Genomic DNA, 16,277 nt, shown 5'->3' with positions numbered 1-16,277 from the left:
ACAAGTAAGCAGCATTCCTCTCTGTTCTCTGCTTTGGTTCCCTCAATAACTGCTGGAGTTAGGAAGGGCTCAGTAACTGCTGAATCATGGACAGAGATGCTGACAGAGGCTTGTGAACAGGGGCAGCTGAAGGTGCAGCTCCGAGAACTGTCAGCCTCTGCCTCCTATTCTGGGTCCCTGGTGCTCAACCCTGTGATCCTACCAACCATGGAGCATTCACTACTCCTTCTACGTCCTAATGCCATTTTTGGACTGGAGGAAGCCCTCCTGACATATGTTGACACTATTGGCCAGATTGCTGGGAGTTGGATAGGAAGGGGTCAAGTTACCACTCAGTACAGCCCATAGTCAGCCCATAATCATAATACATACAGCCCATAATCTTATCCCTGGAGGGGTAGAGATGAAACTCTGTTTTCAGGGTTGATGCATGGCCATGCACATTTATTCTATGCCTGGTTACAGAAGACCTTCCACATGCAGACCATGGTCACCACTCTGCTCTCATGGCCACTTTGGGCAGAAAGCAGAGCACCTCACAGGGGCTTCTCAGAGGTAGCAATGTCACATGGTTCCACCCCCAGATGTTGACAATGTTTCTAAGGACATTTGGCCTTTCCAAATCCTATGCATCTCTCTAGGAACGGTGTCCTGGTTCCAATGAGTCATTCTTTGTCCAGGTTTTGCAAGGCTGACATCTGGAGCTGGTGTTAAAACAGCATGAGGGCTGGAAAAGGGCCTTGGACTGTGGCAAAAAAACAGCTCCATTCTCCCCAAGGACTCAGTGCCGACGGTCCTTTCTGCGAAGTTTGTGTCCCGCCTGGGATCCCCGCTGAGCAGCTTTCACCAGACCTTTAAACTGTCCCTGCAGCTTCACCTTTTTCCTGCAAGAAGAAAGAAGAAAAGAGCTGATCTCACTGAGAACAGAAGCTCTCTCTCCTTACAGTGTTGACATGCGGTGGTGCATGCCTGCAATCCCAGCTCTTGGAAGGCTAAGGATGGCAAGTTCAATGACAGCCTGAGATCCCGCACAGGAAACCTGGTCTCAATAGAAAAACAAAATCAGATGATGGGCACCCCTGGCAGAGACAGAGTGACATAGGCGGACAGTCCTATGTCCTGACCTGGCTATTGCACAAAATCCCCATCCATTCTTCCACTAACGAACTTAGATAAGGTCAAGGCTCACTTTATCCAACCAGTCTTTCCTCAAAAGGCCCATCTGCACATGCCTCCCCGTGAATTCCATTTGGAACCCATTTCCCTAGAAATATAACGTTTGCAAGCACTCTTACACCCCTCATATGGTCCCCACACCTACACCAAAAAGTCCCACTTAATAGTCAAAGCAAAATAACTAATTTTCCAAGAAGATCAGAAAAGCAAATTATGGAAAACTATTAAAGATAGTGACTATGTAGAATGTATATATTCCAGAATCTCTGTGACCTAAGATCATGATTTATTTTATTTTAAGAAGAGAGAGCCCGGGCGGGGCGGTGTGGCACATGCGCCTTTAATCCCAGCACTCGGGAGGCAGAGGCAGGCGGATCTCTGTGAGTTCAAGGCCAGCCTGGGCTACCAAGTGAGTCCCAGGAAAGGCGCAAAGCTACACAGAGAAACCCTGTCTCAAAAAACCAAAATAAATAAATAAATAAATAAAAATAAAAAAACAAAACAAAACAAAAAACAAAAAAGGAGAGAGAATGTGTAGATTTAAGGGAGAAATTCCTAAGAAGGAGAGGGGCTCCAAAGAGGAATATCTGACAAGTTTTCACTGTTTAATTTTCAGATTATTTTATGTGTTTGAATGTTTTGCTTGCTGTGTGCAAGTATACAACATGTGTGCCTAGTGCCTGCAGAGGCTAGAAGAAAGTATCAGATCCCCCGGAACCGGAGTTACAAATGATTGTGAGCTGCCATGTGGGTGCTGGGAACTGAACCTGGGTCCTCTGCAAGAGCAACAAATGTTCCTAACCAATAAGCCAAATTTTCCATCCCCACGACTGGGTTCTAAAAGGTAGTTAAGCAAGGCATAGTAGCTCACTCCTGTAACCCTAGCACCTGAGAGTCTAATTCAGGAAGATCAAGAGTTCAAGGTCAGGGGGCTACAGACATGGCTCAAGGTTAAGAGCACATAATGGTCTTACAGAGGATCCAAATTCAATTCCCAACATCTACCTTTAGTGGCTCACAACTACCTGTAACTCTAGCTTCAGGGTACCCGATACCCTTTTCTGGCTTTCCCCAGAAACTGCTCTCATGTGTACATAATCGCACACAAACACATAAATCTTTTTTTCCCCCTTCAAGACAGGGTTTCTGTGTAGCCTTGGCTGTCCCAAAACTCACTCTATAGACCAGACTGACCTCAAACTCAGAGGTCTGCCTGCCTCTGCCTCCTGAATGCTGGGATTAAAGGTGTTTGTCACTCTGCCTGGCCAATAAATCTTAAAAAAAAAAAAAAAAAAAAAGGGTTCAAGGCCAGTGTTGTGGAATATTAGTTTTAGATGTGTTACATTCGTTTATGCTGTGGAACATTTGTTTAATGATGCAAAGATGTGTTGCATTCATATGTTGCATTTGTTGAACTCTGTGAAGCTGTGTTACTTTGCTTGTCTAAAACACTTGATTGGTCTAATAAAGAGCTGAATGGCCAATAGTTAGGCAGGAGAGAGAAATAGGCGGGGCTGGCATGCAGAAAGAATAAATAGGAGGAGAAGAGGGAAGAGCAAAAAAAGGAGAAAGAACACCAAGGGCCAGTCACCCAGCCACCCAGCCAGCCACGGAGTAAGAAGGAAAAAAAGGAATAAAGAAATAGAGAAAGACAAAACCCTTGAGGCAAAAGGTAGATGGGATAATTTGTTAAGAAAAGCTGGCTAGAAACAAGGCACACTAAGGCCAGGCATCCATAAGTAAGAATAAGTCTCCGTGTGTTTATTTGAGAGCTGGGTGGTGGGCCCCCAAAGAGTTTAAAAAAAACAAAAATAAAAAAATAAATAAAAACTACATTTTGGCGCCCAATGTGGAGTGCCAAATGTCGTTTTGCATTCAATACAGCGGCTACCCTTAAGCAACTGCTGTTCCAAGCTGCAACTGCAACTCTGCAGCTACCAGCAGCAGGTTCAGTTTGGCCACACTGGCTGCAGCCAGGTGGGAATTCTGTTCCCCCAGGCACTGGCTCTACCATGGCTGCTAAAGGAAACTTTACTAAATCTCTATCCTTCTATAGAAGGCAAAATTCAAAGGTTGAGGTAAATTCTGCTTCTCTCCTTGCTCATGTCTCCTAAAAAAGGGAGGCATCTTGCTGCTCACCCCACCCCCAATTAAGAACCCTAGCTACACTTAGTTCCTCTCTACCACTTCCTATCAGTTAGTTGCTGACTCAGCCTCCTGACTTCAAGTTAATTTTATTTAATCAAACAAATGAAACATGTCTTTACATCATTAACAAAAGCAGCAGAAACAAATGTAAGACACCTTTACACAGTTAAAATAGTATTTCACAACAGGCCAGCCTTGGCTAGATAGTGAGATTGAGGCCAATAACAGCAACACAGGACAGGCATATGACATAACATAAACATACACACACACACACACACACACACACACACACACACACACACACACAAGAGTTCAGGTTAACAATACTGTACATGCAAGTACATGTTAAAAAATAAAGCTGGAGGGGGTTGGGGATTTAGCTCAGTGGTAGAGTGCTTGCCTAGCAAGCGCAAGGCCCCGGGTTTGGTCCTCAGCTCTGAAAAAAATAAAATAAAGCTGGGCAGTGGTATTGCATAGCACATGAGAAGCAGAGGCAGGCAGATCTCTAGGTTTGATGACAGCCTGGTCTTAAATCACCTTCCAGGACAGTCAAGGTTACACAGAGAGAAGAAACCTTGTCTCAAAAAAATCCAATAAATAAATAAATACAAATAAAATAAAAATAAGGGGGTTGCCCAGTGGCTCAGCTGGTAATGACACTTGCTGTCAAGCTTGATGACCCTAGTTTAATCCCTGGAACCCACATGATGGGAGGAGAGCTGACTCATACAAGTTGTCTTTCACATACACACACTGCTGTGGATGATTGATTGACAAATAAAACACTGATTGGCCAGTAGCCAGGCAGGAAGTATAGGCAGGACTAGCAGAGAGGAGAATTGGGAGAACAGGAAGGCGGAGAGGAGGAGACGCCAGCCTGCCGTCCAGGGAGCATCATGTAAAGGCAGCAGGTAAAGCCATGGAATACGTGGCGACATATAGATTAACAGAAATGGGCTGAGTATAAGAGAAAGAGCTAGACAATGGTAGGCCTGAGCTAATGGCCGAGCAGTTTAAATAATATAAGCGTCTGTATGTTTATTTTATAAATGGGCTACGGGACTGTCGGGACTTGGTAGGATCCGGAGAGAAAAATTCTAGCTATAACACACAAAACAATGAATATAAAAAAATAAAATAAAAATGGGACTGGGCAGTATTTTGTGGGTAAAGCGTTTACTGCACAAGGTGGGCTCCCCAGCATCCGTGTAAACAGCCAGGTGTGGTGGCTGCACCTGCAATCTCAGGGGTGCTGGGGGTATAGAGATAAGAACTGCCTCAACAGAGGATAAGGTAAGGAGCAATAGAAACAACCTTCGCATTCATACACAACAGGCACAGGCACTCACATACACACAACACAAAATAAATAACCACAAGAGACCTGAGTAAGAAAGACCCTGCCCTGTGTGGAGCCTACTAACTCACACATCACCATACCTGCGGTTGAGCTTGGTTCTGTTGAGTGGGATGTAAGCATAGGGATCAAGCCGGCCCTTCTTCTTCACATCACCCTTTGCTTTCTGCTCATCCAGAGGAATGGTAAAAGCAAAAACAAACAAAAATCAAAATCCCAAAGTCAGAGTCAGTCAGAGTGTGGGGTCCCTTCCCTGTCCCTGATTTCAACCAGCTTAATGTTCGCCCTCTCCCCTTCATTTTCTCCTTCAGATGACATCAACAGGCTTCTCTGTCTCTAAGGCCATTTGTCAAGGGCCCCAACTTCAAATGCCGCATGCCCTAAGTGCTCCTTGTCTTTTCTGCCCTGTATGACTCAAAAAAGCACCCAGGATGGTGATGGGCACAGTTCTTCCTTGCCCTTCATCATCCTCCTGGTACCAGGAGGCCCACACCCTGCCCACAGCTCTCACCTTGGCCTTGTATTCGGCTCCAGGCATACCCCTCTTGGCAGCAGGGCGATGGATGCCAGAGCCTCCAGCTATAGAGAAGCACAAAGATCACAAATCAGGCAGAGCCAGAGTGACCCTCCTCTGGGAGGCAGGAAGTACCTCTCTCAAAGGGCCTCTGGGAAGATGATGGACAGAAGACAAGGAATTTGGTTCCATATCCTGGCAAGCAATCACTAAAGTGCTCCCTTGAAGAGACACTATCCAGTGACTCCCAGGAACACATATGCTCTGTACTGATATAAATGACCCACATTCTCCAAAGTTACACAGGATCTACCTGTAAAACTCCTAACCCCTGCCTGTGGACAGGGCATTTCCCATGCTCCACCCTGTTCTGACTCTGGTACAGAAGCATCTACCCCACTGTGCAGGTGAAAACTAGAGATAATCGAGGCAAGAAAACTTGCCCAGGGTCAGCTTGTCACTTCTGGCCTGGACTTCAAAAGTCATGGATGGAATCCTGCAATGCATCTCAAGACATGAATCTGGAACTCCAGCAGTGTGACAGAACAAGGTCACACAGATAAGTAACAGCTGGGCAAGTTGTCCGGAGCCCAGGCTTCTTGTCCATGGATTATAATGTCCTTTGCCCACAATATCATCTTAGTACAGGATGGAGCCAGGCTCTGAATGCAGGGACAGAAGTCATAGGTCCTGCAGTAGGGTTAGTATGACATGGGACCCAGAGGACATACTGCTACAAGAATGAGAGATTGAGCTGGGTGGATCTCTGTGAGTTTGAGGCCAGCCTGGTCTACAGAGCGAGATCCAGGACATGAACCAAAACTACACAGAGAAACCCTGTCTCCAAAAACCAAAAAAGGAAAAAAAAAAAAAAAAAAAAAAAGAATGAGAGACTGCCTCCATAGCTCTGGACCTCCAGATGCTTTATGGCAGAAATCCAGGGCAGAGCCCTATGGTGTACCTCAGGCAGCAGAGGAGCCACCCTGCTGCTAGGGAGGAACCCTTTGACCAGAGTGCTAATCTTGGAGCATACAAGAGAGGCTAACACTTCACAAATCTCAGGGAAGGATGGCTGGGTGGAGAAGAGCTTGCCAAAAGGGCTAGATTTACTATGCACAAACCTAATTCTTAGGTTCTCTAAGGCCCGTATCTCCTGGTCCCCTAGCCTAGTCCTGAGTGTTAGATCAGCCAATCTGTGTAATTGAGTGCAGCAACTTCATGGCTCTGCTTCCCTCTCTATAACCCCCCAGCCTGATGCAGGTGAAGGGAAACTGTTTGTCCCATGAAAAGAAAGGATACCTCACCTTGGTACCGAGGCGGGATCTCCAACTCATCCTCCTCATCTTCCCTCTGCCGCTTAAGCTTCTTTTTCTATAGAAAGAGGCAGCAAGCAGGGAGTCAGTAAGCAAAGGATGCCCTACATCCTTCAGACTACACGATACTAAGGGCAGGGACAGAAGCACTGACCTGCCTTGATGACAAGGTCCTCTGCCAAGCTCTCATCCCCAGTTGCACAGGAAATGCAAGCCCACAAGGGGAGTGATTATCTCCCATCATACAATCTCACCCACATTCTGACAACTGGACTTCTCTCTTCACACTGAACTTCATACCCTGGAGCTATTAAAGGAGGCTGCTGCTGTCAGGTCCTTGTCTTTTCATAGGCAAGCAAGGTTCCAAGCCTCTCTGACTACCTCTTTCCCTCTCTAGTCCCTGGGTAGGTGGGAGATCCTGGACCAAACTATTCATTACAGTCCTTCAATGGACAATAGGTTCACAGAAGTTGTAAGTCAATGGGACACATGGACTCATCCAATATGACACAGCACATGCTAATACTTTTTACTGCACCTACTGCATGCCTGGCGCCAACGTTAGGGATGCATAGGAAGGAAGGAGGACCAGCCACAAGGCAGCCCACGGGGATATTTGGGCTTAGGCATTAGCAATCAAGTAAGCACACCATACAGTGGGTCGGGGTGTGGGTGGGTCAGCCAGGTGTAACCTAGTTCCCAAAGCTGGCTCCTATCCTGTGGTTTGTGACACCAGCCTGGAAGTTTTGTGAGTCTGTAGGTGAGCTGAGGGCCAGGGATGCCAGGTCAAAAGATCAGGCTGAACATGTGTCCAGGAATATGGATGCCAGATCCACTGTCTGTAACACAGAACTATGGATATCTAGCGAGTACCAGAAACTGGACATGTGGGGCTTTGGCTGCACAACAGAGGATGATGGCTGAGCTTTACCCTAGTTCCACTGGTGCACAGCCAAGGCTAGCCCACTAACTGGTCTTCCACTGAGAATGCCTTACCCCCTAGCATCTCATGCTCCCAGAACCATGTGCACAAGAAGACTCAGCAACTGCCAAACAGAGAGCCTTGGGTTGTTAGTGGCAGAGGCTGACTTGTCAGGAGCCAACCACTAATGCAGTCTAGAACCCTCCCTAGAACCCTCTTACTGCCTCAAGGAAAGATGTCGAATCTTGCCAGCTCTGAGCTGAGGGCCAGAGACCATGGCCAGTTCTTGCTGGCCAGAAATAAAAGGCAGCTGTCAAGAGATCGCCAGCCCCCCAGGAAGGGTCCAGAAAAGCCAGAGAGGCCTCAACCAGAATAATTTCTGGGAAAATAAACAATGATCATAAAGGACAGCTATGGCTCACTGAGCATCCCCAAGTGCCAAGCTCTCTACACACCAAGGACTCTACACAGAACCCTGGGCCCAGGGACAGGCTTACTCACAGCTTCCTACTGCATGGAAAGTGAGATTAGACTAAGACTGAGGGGGCCTGGGAAGGGCAGAACCCAGGCCAGGGAAAGAGCCCTGCTAAGCAGAGCTGGGCCACACTGGAATGGTCTGTGGAGGGGGGGTCACACAGGTGTGCGACAGAGGCACAAATGACTACCCTAGGGCATCCTTGAGAAGGCTCTTGCCCCTCCTCACCCTCTTCACTCCTGACTTTCCGACCTGGTTTTCACTCAGTTCTCCAAACGGCATTCTACACTCTGATACATTCTTCCTCTTCTGCTTCTTTTATTTTTTAAGATTTATTTGTTTTTATTTTGTTTGTATGAGTATTTTGCCTGTATATATATGTATGTATATGATAAGTGTGTCTGGTGCCCATGGAGGCCAGAAAAGGGTGTTGGATCTCCTGGCACTGGAGTTATGGATAGTTGTAAACCAATATGTGGGTGCTGGGAACCAAATCCAGGTCCTCTGCAAGAGCGAGAAGTCCTCTTAAGCACTAAGCCACCACTCCAGCCCTCTGATACATTCTTAACTATAAATTAGCTCCTAGTTTACCAGAAGGCATGTGGGGAAGTTCATCACATGCCAAGCTCTAATCTGATTCACTTTACATGCCCATCCATACTGCCCCAGTAATCTTAAACACTGAGGGAGTTGGGCAGATGCAGTGTTTGTGTGTGTGTGTGAGGATTGGGGTATGGGAGCTGTGGGCCAGGATGAGGCCACAAATTACTCACACTTCTGACACCAGCATCTTCCATCAAGTCATCAATCATCTCTTCATCTTCCCCTGGAGTCAGAAGCAGACAGGCTCATGAGCACTTGGGCGTCCCTAACCCACCTTACTGCCTGCTCCCTTGTTGTAGGATATTCAATCACACTGTGAACCCAAGTCTGCATTTGTGTTAATTAAATAAAATCAACCTTGGGTCAGGAGGCAGAGCCAGCAATTGGTTGACAGAAAGTAATCCTAGAGAGTCAGAGAGAGCCTGGAGATGAATAAAGAGACACACAGGAAGTAGTAGGGAGGGACTTTGAGTGTGGAGGTCTTTTTTGGTTTGGCAGAGCAGAAGGATGCTCTCTTTCTGAAACATCAGAGAAGAGGGAAGGTCAGTTAGTTGCTTCTCAACCTCTCTGAACTAGCAGGTGTTCACCCCAGCCTCTGACTCCTGAGTCTTAGTGATAAATAGAACCATAGAGATTTAGTTAAAAACTACATACATTTGGTGGCAGTGGTGGAAGGCGGATCCGACAGGAAGTGAAAGCCCCCTCCGCCCCCCCGCCCCCCCCCACTGGCTGAGAGCAGCAATTGCTGGCTGAAACAGCAGTAGGTTCAGGTGCAGCTGCTGTGTCAGCAGAAAGACAACACCCCCTCCTGGCACAGCAGGGAGAAGGGACATCAACTCCAGTGCCAGAAAACTGTCCTCCTCAGACCCGTGTCTGCTCCCTCCACTCCCAGACCATATGGCCCCTTCAAGATGTGAGTGACTCAAGGAAAGCCCCTAGGCTCCTGGGAGTCAGCCGCACCCCATACATGTCCCCACTTAGCAAAAGGACAATTTTACCCTCCTACTCCAAAAGCATTTTACCCACTCTGCATACTGGCACCAAGTGGGAAGAAGAGAAGAAGTATGAATCTGACCATCTGCAGGGAAGAGATTCCAGCAAAGCAAAGCAACAGCCACAGGACAATAAAGACAGCATGTGTCGGGCTGGGAATGGAGCTCAGTGGAGCACTACTCAGTAGAGCACTGCTCAGTGGAGCACTGTCGGAGCACGTGCCATGGGCTGGGTTCAGCCCTCAGCATGCAAGAAAATGAGCCAGCCTGTGATGTACAGAAGGAGGACAGTTGCCTCGTAGGAATTCTGTGGGGATGAGACCTAGTGGCTAAGGGACCCTGGAGAAGCTACAAAGGACCAGCACGGGAACCTACAGAACAGAGGGGCTTGGAAAGGCAGGGAGAGGGGGAGGGGCATCCTCCCCAGTTAGTGGTCACCAAGTGCACAAGAGCCTGAAGAGCACAAAGGCTGGGAGGGAGCAGAGAAGAGACAGCCGAAGGAACAGCACAAGCCCCATTTATATCAAGCACAGACAGGAGCTAGACAGACAAGCAGCGGACGAGCGATGGGTAGAGGAGCTGTATGAGCAACAGTCAGGAAAGCAGGAGAGTCAACGGCCCAGAGCTAAGCAGTGAGATCCAAAGAAACCAGAAGGCAGACACTTGTCCCCACAGAAATAGGGACAGAATCAAGAGCTTCACGCATTCTAGACAAGTGCATGCTCAGTTTGGGAAGGCTGACACTCTTTTAGAAGACACAGGTGTGGAGAGGACATGGAGAGACTACTAAATGTGTTGAGTGGTCCTGTCGGTGGGACAGCTGTACAACACAGATGTTCTGAAGTTAGAAGTACCCCATAGGCTGGCTCTTGCTCGAAATCAGCTACAGGGCTCAGCCAGTTTCTATTAAAATGCAAACCAAACCGAACAACAAAAAGGATAAGGAAGCCGGGCATGGTGGCACACACCTTTGGTCCCAGCACTTGGGAGGCAGAGACAGATAGATCTTTGTGAGTTCGAGACCAGCCTTGTCTAAAGAGTGAGTTCCAAGACACAGAGAAATCTTGTCTCAAAACAACAACAACAACAACAACAAAAAGGAATAAGGAAAAAGAAGCAGAGGAGATGATCACATCTGCCACAGTACAGGGAGTTTCCTCCAAGTCTGGTTTAAATTATATGTATGTATACTGCGTAAACAAGGTCATAGGTAAATTAATAAATAAATAGGTATAGATAGTATATGAAATAAAAATGTTTAGCATGGTCAGGAAAAATCTGAGGAGTCAGAATGCTCAGGAGTGACCTTAGATGTACGCTCAGATCTATTCCCTATGCTTCTCAATACCTGGTCACTGTGTGAACAGGCCAAGAGCCCCCAGTGAATACATGAGTATCAGGCCAGCACAGCCCTAGCCCTAGCTGCCAGAGCAGCTGTTCCTGGGGTCGGGGGGATGGGACCCTACCTTTAGTGCCGTCTTCTTCCTCCACCTTGTCCCCATCTTCCTCCTCACGTATGATCAACCGGCCATCAGCGCTCACCTTGAAGCCATGGTCCTTCTTCTTGCCCTGCCTGGGTCCAGGCTGGGTGGCTAGTGAAGAAGATTGGCATGAGGTGGTGGTAGGCCAGTCCTAACAACTCATACCTTCTTCCCTCAGAACCCACACACACCAAAGCTCCCAACTAGGGGCCTTTTAGCCCTGCCCATAGGCTATCCTCAGACACCAACCCCTGCCTATTACAAATGAACCCAGCAACACGGCAGGTACACTCTGGGCTCAGAGCTCTGTCAGCTGTCTCTTGCTCACCAAGGACTCGCTGGGCCACCTTGGGATCCAGGAAATTGAGGGGCTCATCCCCGCCACCTTCCTTCAGCCATGCTCGGCTTCTCTGCCGTGCCAGCTTCCGCTGCTCCTTGCTCTGGCCTCGTTCCTCTTCCTCATCTTCATCCTCAGAGTCAGCCAAAATCTCCTCGATGCTAAATTAGAGAAGTCCAACACCTAAGCCCTCCTGGGAGAGGTGGGGACTTGAGGCACTGCCAGGACAGGTTTGGGGTAGGGTAGACTAGGGCCTCAAGGACCGCGCCATGGTCTTACCTGTCGCCTTTGCTCTGGACAGCCTCCTCTTTTTCTTCCTCCTCTTCCTCCTCTTCCATAGCAGCCTGGCTCAGGGCACGATGCTTCTTGGCCCGGGTCTCAGCTTTGCGGATGTTGACCAGGACTTTGTGGTATTCTGCAGGTAGGAGACCCTTCACCAGCTCAAACCTGAGTGGGGCAGAGAAGGGTTGTCCAGAGGTACTTGCCAGGCATCCCTCCCCAGGGGCAGGAGCTGTTCAGGAACCAGTAAGCCTTTCTTGTGACCCCTGAAAGACTAAGAATCCCATACCCCAACTCCACCCCATTCAAGTGCACAGACCCAAACTTGCGGATGAACTTGATGAATAGGTTCCGAAGCTTCATTCGAAAGTGCCGTCGCATGTCATCTGACAACTTCCCTATGGCTTCCATCTAGCAGGCAGAGCACATGGTGTAGAGGGAGGAACATGGCATGTCTTCCACCCCGCCCACCCTTCCTTGCTGTCCAGACCAATGGATGCACAGTACAGCTGGGCCCAGCTAAGAGGGGAGGTGCCAGCTGCCCTGTTCTCGGCTTACCCCTTCCTTGGCTCAACTAAGCTTGCTTAATTTGGAATCCCACCTTTCCTCTAGGCCCTCCCTCATAACACATCTGTGGTCACCCTTTCAAGGTGACAACACTCTCCACATGTTCTTCCAATGGATCTTTACAGCAACTAGATGGGACAGACACTACCAATACAGGCACAGGCTATCAGCTGAGGCACAGGCTCACCTGATCGCCGAGTAGCCATAAAGGTACCACCTAATTCACTCATTCTACTTCGCCAGACACTCTCCAGCATCTCATGGTCTCACGTTTCCTTTCTATCATGCAGTCATGCTCATCCTGCCTAGTATGGGTGACAGACCTTCTTACCGGTAAGGTCTCCAGTGGGGTCAGGGAACAAGGTCCCCACATATCCTTTGAGAAGGGATTTTTATAAGTTCTAAATATAGGTAGATATAATAGATCTCTACTCTAGCCATTTCTTAAATCTCTGGTTCCCAGTTAGGCTGTAGGCTTTCGGAAGACATCTATCTCTGCTCCCTTCCTTGAGGTCAAGGCTTGACTCAGTAGCAACATGCAAGCGGATGGCTAGTGTCATGAGAGTCAACCAGCTGGGAGTGAGAAATGAGGACAGCAGGTGAGCAAACTAGTCCAATTGCGGGGAGTGTGGGGGAGGCTCCCCTGGGCAAAAGTCTGGAGACACAACCCACAGGGGCTCTCTGTGTCCCTTTTATCCGTGCCCCGGCAGGCAGTGTGGAGAGAGGTCCTGCAGAGGAAGAGCCCAGTCTGAGCCCTGAGACTAGACCTTGAGAGTGAGTATCTGGTCTCAGTCTCTGTCTGTACAATGTGGAGGAGCTCTGTCCTTGGTCTTTGGTCTGGTGTCTATGGAGGGGACACAGGGTAACAGGAGACACTGTGGGTACTGTGTCATCTCTGTCAGCCAGCACTGTCCTACAATCCCCTCCCACACTCCTTAATGTCCTTCTGCTGCTCAAATCAACAGTGGCTAATGAAAGCGTTCTAAACTAATGACCCAAGGCCCATGGGGTCCACACTGGCACCCCAGGGGCCTCCATCAGTCAAGAAAACGGAGCCTCACCACTAGCTGCACATGCTTGGCAAGGTGCACCACGTCCATGACCACCACAGCCACCTTGATGAAGCCTAGTGCAGATTTGACCACATCACGAGTGCGGGAAGCCAGCAGCAGGCAGACATTCTCCAGGAGCTGCTCCACTGTGCTTGTCCCCATCAGCCCTGTGCACAGGAGCCACCGTCAGATACCAGAGCTACCCGAACCCAAGACCCGCCCATAGGTCAGATGTGAGCAGGGGGGCCTTTCTGTGGTCTCACACAGTTTGAATCACCACCCATGGAGTGGCCATGGTCTTCCGTTTAGAGATTAACAGAGATTCTAGGAGGTTAGTGAAGTTACTCAGTTTCATGTGGCTGGTGAGAGGAGGGACCAGAACTAAGACCCAGGGCTGGTCAGCCTCCTCCAATCTGACAAAAGGCCCAGGATACAGGGACTATACACTGCCGGGTGGTGCAGGTGTGAGGACAGAACTCTGTGGGAAAAGAGACTGGGAAGCAGCCGGGGCTGGGTTCTGGATCTCCCTCCTTCTGACACTTTTCCCCATTCTGGCACCACCCTGTCCTGACCTTTGGAGCACTCTTTACCATGAAGGCATCCCAGGCCTTCAAGTGAACATTTACCTTTAAACTCGAACAAGAGGTGGGTCAGAGCCAAGATGCTGCAGCTCACTGTGGTAACCGCACCCACAAGCCCAGGATAGATCAGGACAAGGTATCTCTGCAGAGCCTCTGGGGGCAGAGTGGACAGTTACTTAAAGACAGGAGCCTAGGGATGAGCACCACAGGCCTAGAGCAGCAGCCTACTCAGGGCCACAGGCAGAACAGAGTAAGGAGTTCCCTCCACCCTTTCCTTAAGACTAGCTAGTGGCTTTAAGGGTCGTCTTCTAGCCTGCAGTGTGTCCACCCCAGCTTTATCCCACAGTCTCACCTTCCTGGCTGGAGCCAAATCGCAGGAAAGCATGGCCCATCTCCACCAGCAGAGTGAACGCATTCTTCCTTGCACCCACTGACACCTCCTTTGTACACAGGATCACCTGGCCGAACAGCCTTGTTAGCACATGCTAGCTAAGGTGGCAGCCTGGGTAAGCCACACATGCCCAGGGAGTAAGTGGAGCATATCTTCATCACCATTACAGTTCCCACTTCACAACCATCTCTTGGAAACCATACTTTAAGAAATCACAAAACAAGGGTTTGAGAGATGGCTCAGCAGTTAAGAGCACTGGCTGCTCTTCTAGAGGACCCGGGTTCAATTCCCAGCACCCACACGGCAGCTCACAACTGCCTGTAAATCCAGTTCCAGGGGACCCAACACCCTCACAGAGACATACATGCAGGCAAAACACCCATGCACGTAAAAATAAAAATAAATCCTTAAAAAAAAAAAAAAGAAAGAAGAAAGGAAGGAAGGAAGGAAGGAAGGAAGAAAGAAAGAAAGAACTAGCAAAACATGCATGCATGTGTCCCTCCCTTACCTCTGGGACGAGAGCAGCGATGAAGTCCTCATGCTCAGCTGACAACTTTTTCACAATGTGTATGAGGCACTTCAGACGGGGCTGTGGGCAGAAAGGCACCACTGGGGTCCCTCAGCGTCACTGCTCCCCTGGGTCTGCCTGCTGCCACCCTTCCTCCCTTGCAAGGTCGGCAGCCCTGCAGTCCTCACCCTTTTAGCAGGCGAGGATGTGCTCCGCAATGAGTCTAGCAGAGTCTTCTTCAGATCATCCAAGTGGCTTTGCACAAAGCGGTCGGCAGGGCCCTGGGAGCTGGCACACACTTCCTCCAGTACTCGGTAGGCCTTCTTCTGAACCCCATGGACCTTGCTCTGAGGGGGCAAATAAGGCACAGAGATAATAAGGAAGGGGACTGGGTTCCACCCCATTCTGTGACATTCCCCAAGAATCTCCTGCGGCTAGCACTAGAGGGGATTCAGAGAGAAGCTGATCTGGAAACAGCAGCCATAGCTTCAGGGACAGGACCAGACTTAGCCATTCTTCTTACCACACTAAAGAACAGGTGCTGGGGCTGATCAACAGCGCAGTAGCTGAAAGCACTTGTTCTTAAAAGGGCCCAGCCCAGTTCCAGCATTCACACGGCAATTCACAACCGTCTATAACTCCACCTTCAGATCACAACTTTCAGGGGCTCTGCTACCCTCTTCTGATCAACATGACACCAGGCACATATATGGTGTGCAAACATCCATGTAGGCAAAACGTACACATAAAATAAAAATAAATAAATCTAAAAAAATAAAATGAATAAATTAACAAGATACTCAAGCTTGGGCTGGTGGCATCAGAATGTGCCAGGGCACTCTCCTCTCTACCCCAGTGACTCCTTGTAATTCTGAAGGTGTTCCCAGCACTCTTCCTGAGATGTCCTCCTGAAGTTGGGAGCTTGTCCTGGACATCCATGTCCACCTGCACATTCTTCCCCAAAGCAAATTCATCCTCTAGCTGCTTTACAAACTGGCAGGGGAATAGGGGAGCTGGTGCCCAGGAGGGTGATATTGGGCTGAGTTCTGCACAGCTGTAAGCCACAGCATGATTTCAGATAGGGCTAGCATGAGCAAATGCAAAGGCAGGCTCGCTGTATACAAGACTCTGGGGGTAGTGGGGATGGCTCACAGAGTGCATGCCCAGCATCCATGAGAATCTGGGTCCACCCAGTAAAAAAAGACCATCAAAATGGTCCAGCAGGTAAATGTACTTGTTACCTGATGGTGTGAGCCCTACAACCTGAGTTAGATCCCTGGTACCTATATAAGGTGGAAGGAGAGAGCCGATTCTACTAAATTGTCCCCAGACATCCACCTACCCTCATCATCACATACAAATAATAAATGAAATAAAACATTTTTTAAAAAACGAGATAAAAGCCAGGCGGCGGTGACACATGCTTTTAGTCCCAGCACTCAGGAGGCAGTACCAGGCAGATCTCTATGAGTTTGAGGCCAGCCTGGTCTACAGAGCGAGATCCAGGACAGGCACCAAAACTACACAGAGAAAGCCTGTCTCAGGAAAAAAAAAAAAAAAGAAAAAAGAAAAAAGAGA

The 16,277-nt window shown here is 48.8% G+C and overlaps 1 protein-coding gene across 2 annotated transcripts in view; it reads right to left on the bottom strand.

Moving 5' to 3' along the window:
* Positions 1 to 423: 423 nt before the first annotated feature.
* Rrp12 (ribosomal RNA processing 12 homolog) overlaps positions 424 to 16,277 on the bottom strand; it is a 39,067-nt gene continuing 23,213 nt past the window's right edge. For both annotated transcript variants that reach the window (XM_052763205.1, XM_052763204.1), the window contains 14 exons: positions 14,888 to 15,046; positions 14,700 to 14,780; positions 14,153 to 14,258; positions 13,846 to 13,953; positions 13,229 to 13,386; positions 11,920 to 12,011; positions 11,601 to 11,768; positions 11,313 to 11,482; positions 10,970 to 11,095; positions 8,682 to 8,734; positions 6,503 to 6,569; positions 5,196 to 5,263; positions 4,768 to 4,850; positions 424 to 884 (listed from right to left, as the gene is read on the bottom strand). In XM_052763205.1, coding sequence (XP_052619165.1) covers positions 782 to 884; positions 4,768 to 4,850; positions 5,196 to 5,263; positions 6,503 to 6,569; positions 8,682 to 8,734; positions 10,970 to 11,095; positions 11,313 to 11,482; positions 11,601 to 11,768; positions 11,920 to 12,011; positions 13,229 to 13,386; positions 13,846 to 13,953; positions 14,153 to 14,258; positions 14,700 to 14,780; positions 14,888 to 15,046 — 1,542 coding nt within the window. In that variant the 3' untranslated portion in view covers positions 424 to 781. The remainder of the gene's footprint in view (positions 885 to 4,767; positions 4,851 to 5,195; positions 5,264 to 6,502; positions 6,570 to 8,681; positions 8,735 to 10,969; positions 11,096 to 11,312; positions 11,483 to 11,600; positions 11,769 to 11,919; positions 12,012 to 13,228; positions 13,387 to 13,845; positions 13,954 to 14,152; positions 14,259 to 14,699; positions 14,781 to 14,887; positions 15,047 to 16,277) is intronic.

Source organism: Peromyscus californicus, unplaced genomic scaffold, assembly GCF_007827085.1.
Source record: "Peromyscus californicus insignis strain IS unplaced genomic scaffold, ASM782708v3 Scaffold_4__1_contigs__length_199733344, whole genome shotgun sequence".
NCBI lineage: Eukaryota > Metazoa > Chordata > Mammalia > Rodentia > Cricetidae > Peromyscus > Peromyscus californicus.
The sequence above is the reverse complement of the archived record's forward strand: the minus strand, read 5'-3'. Positions and strand labels throughout refer to the sequence as shown.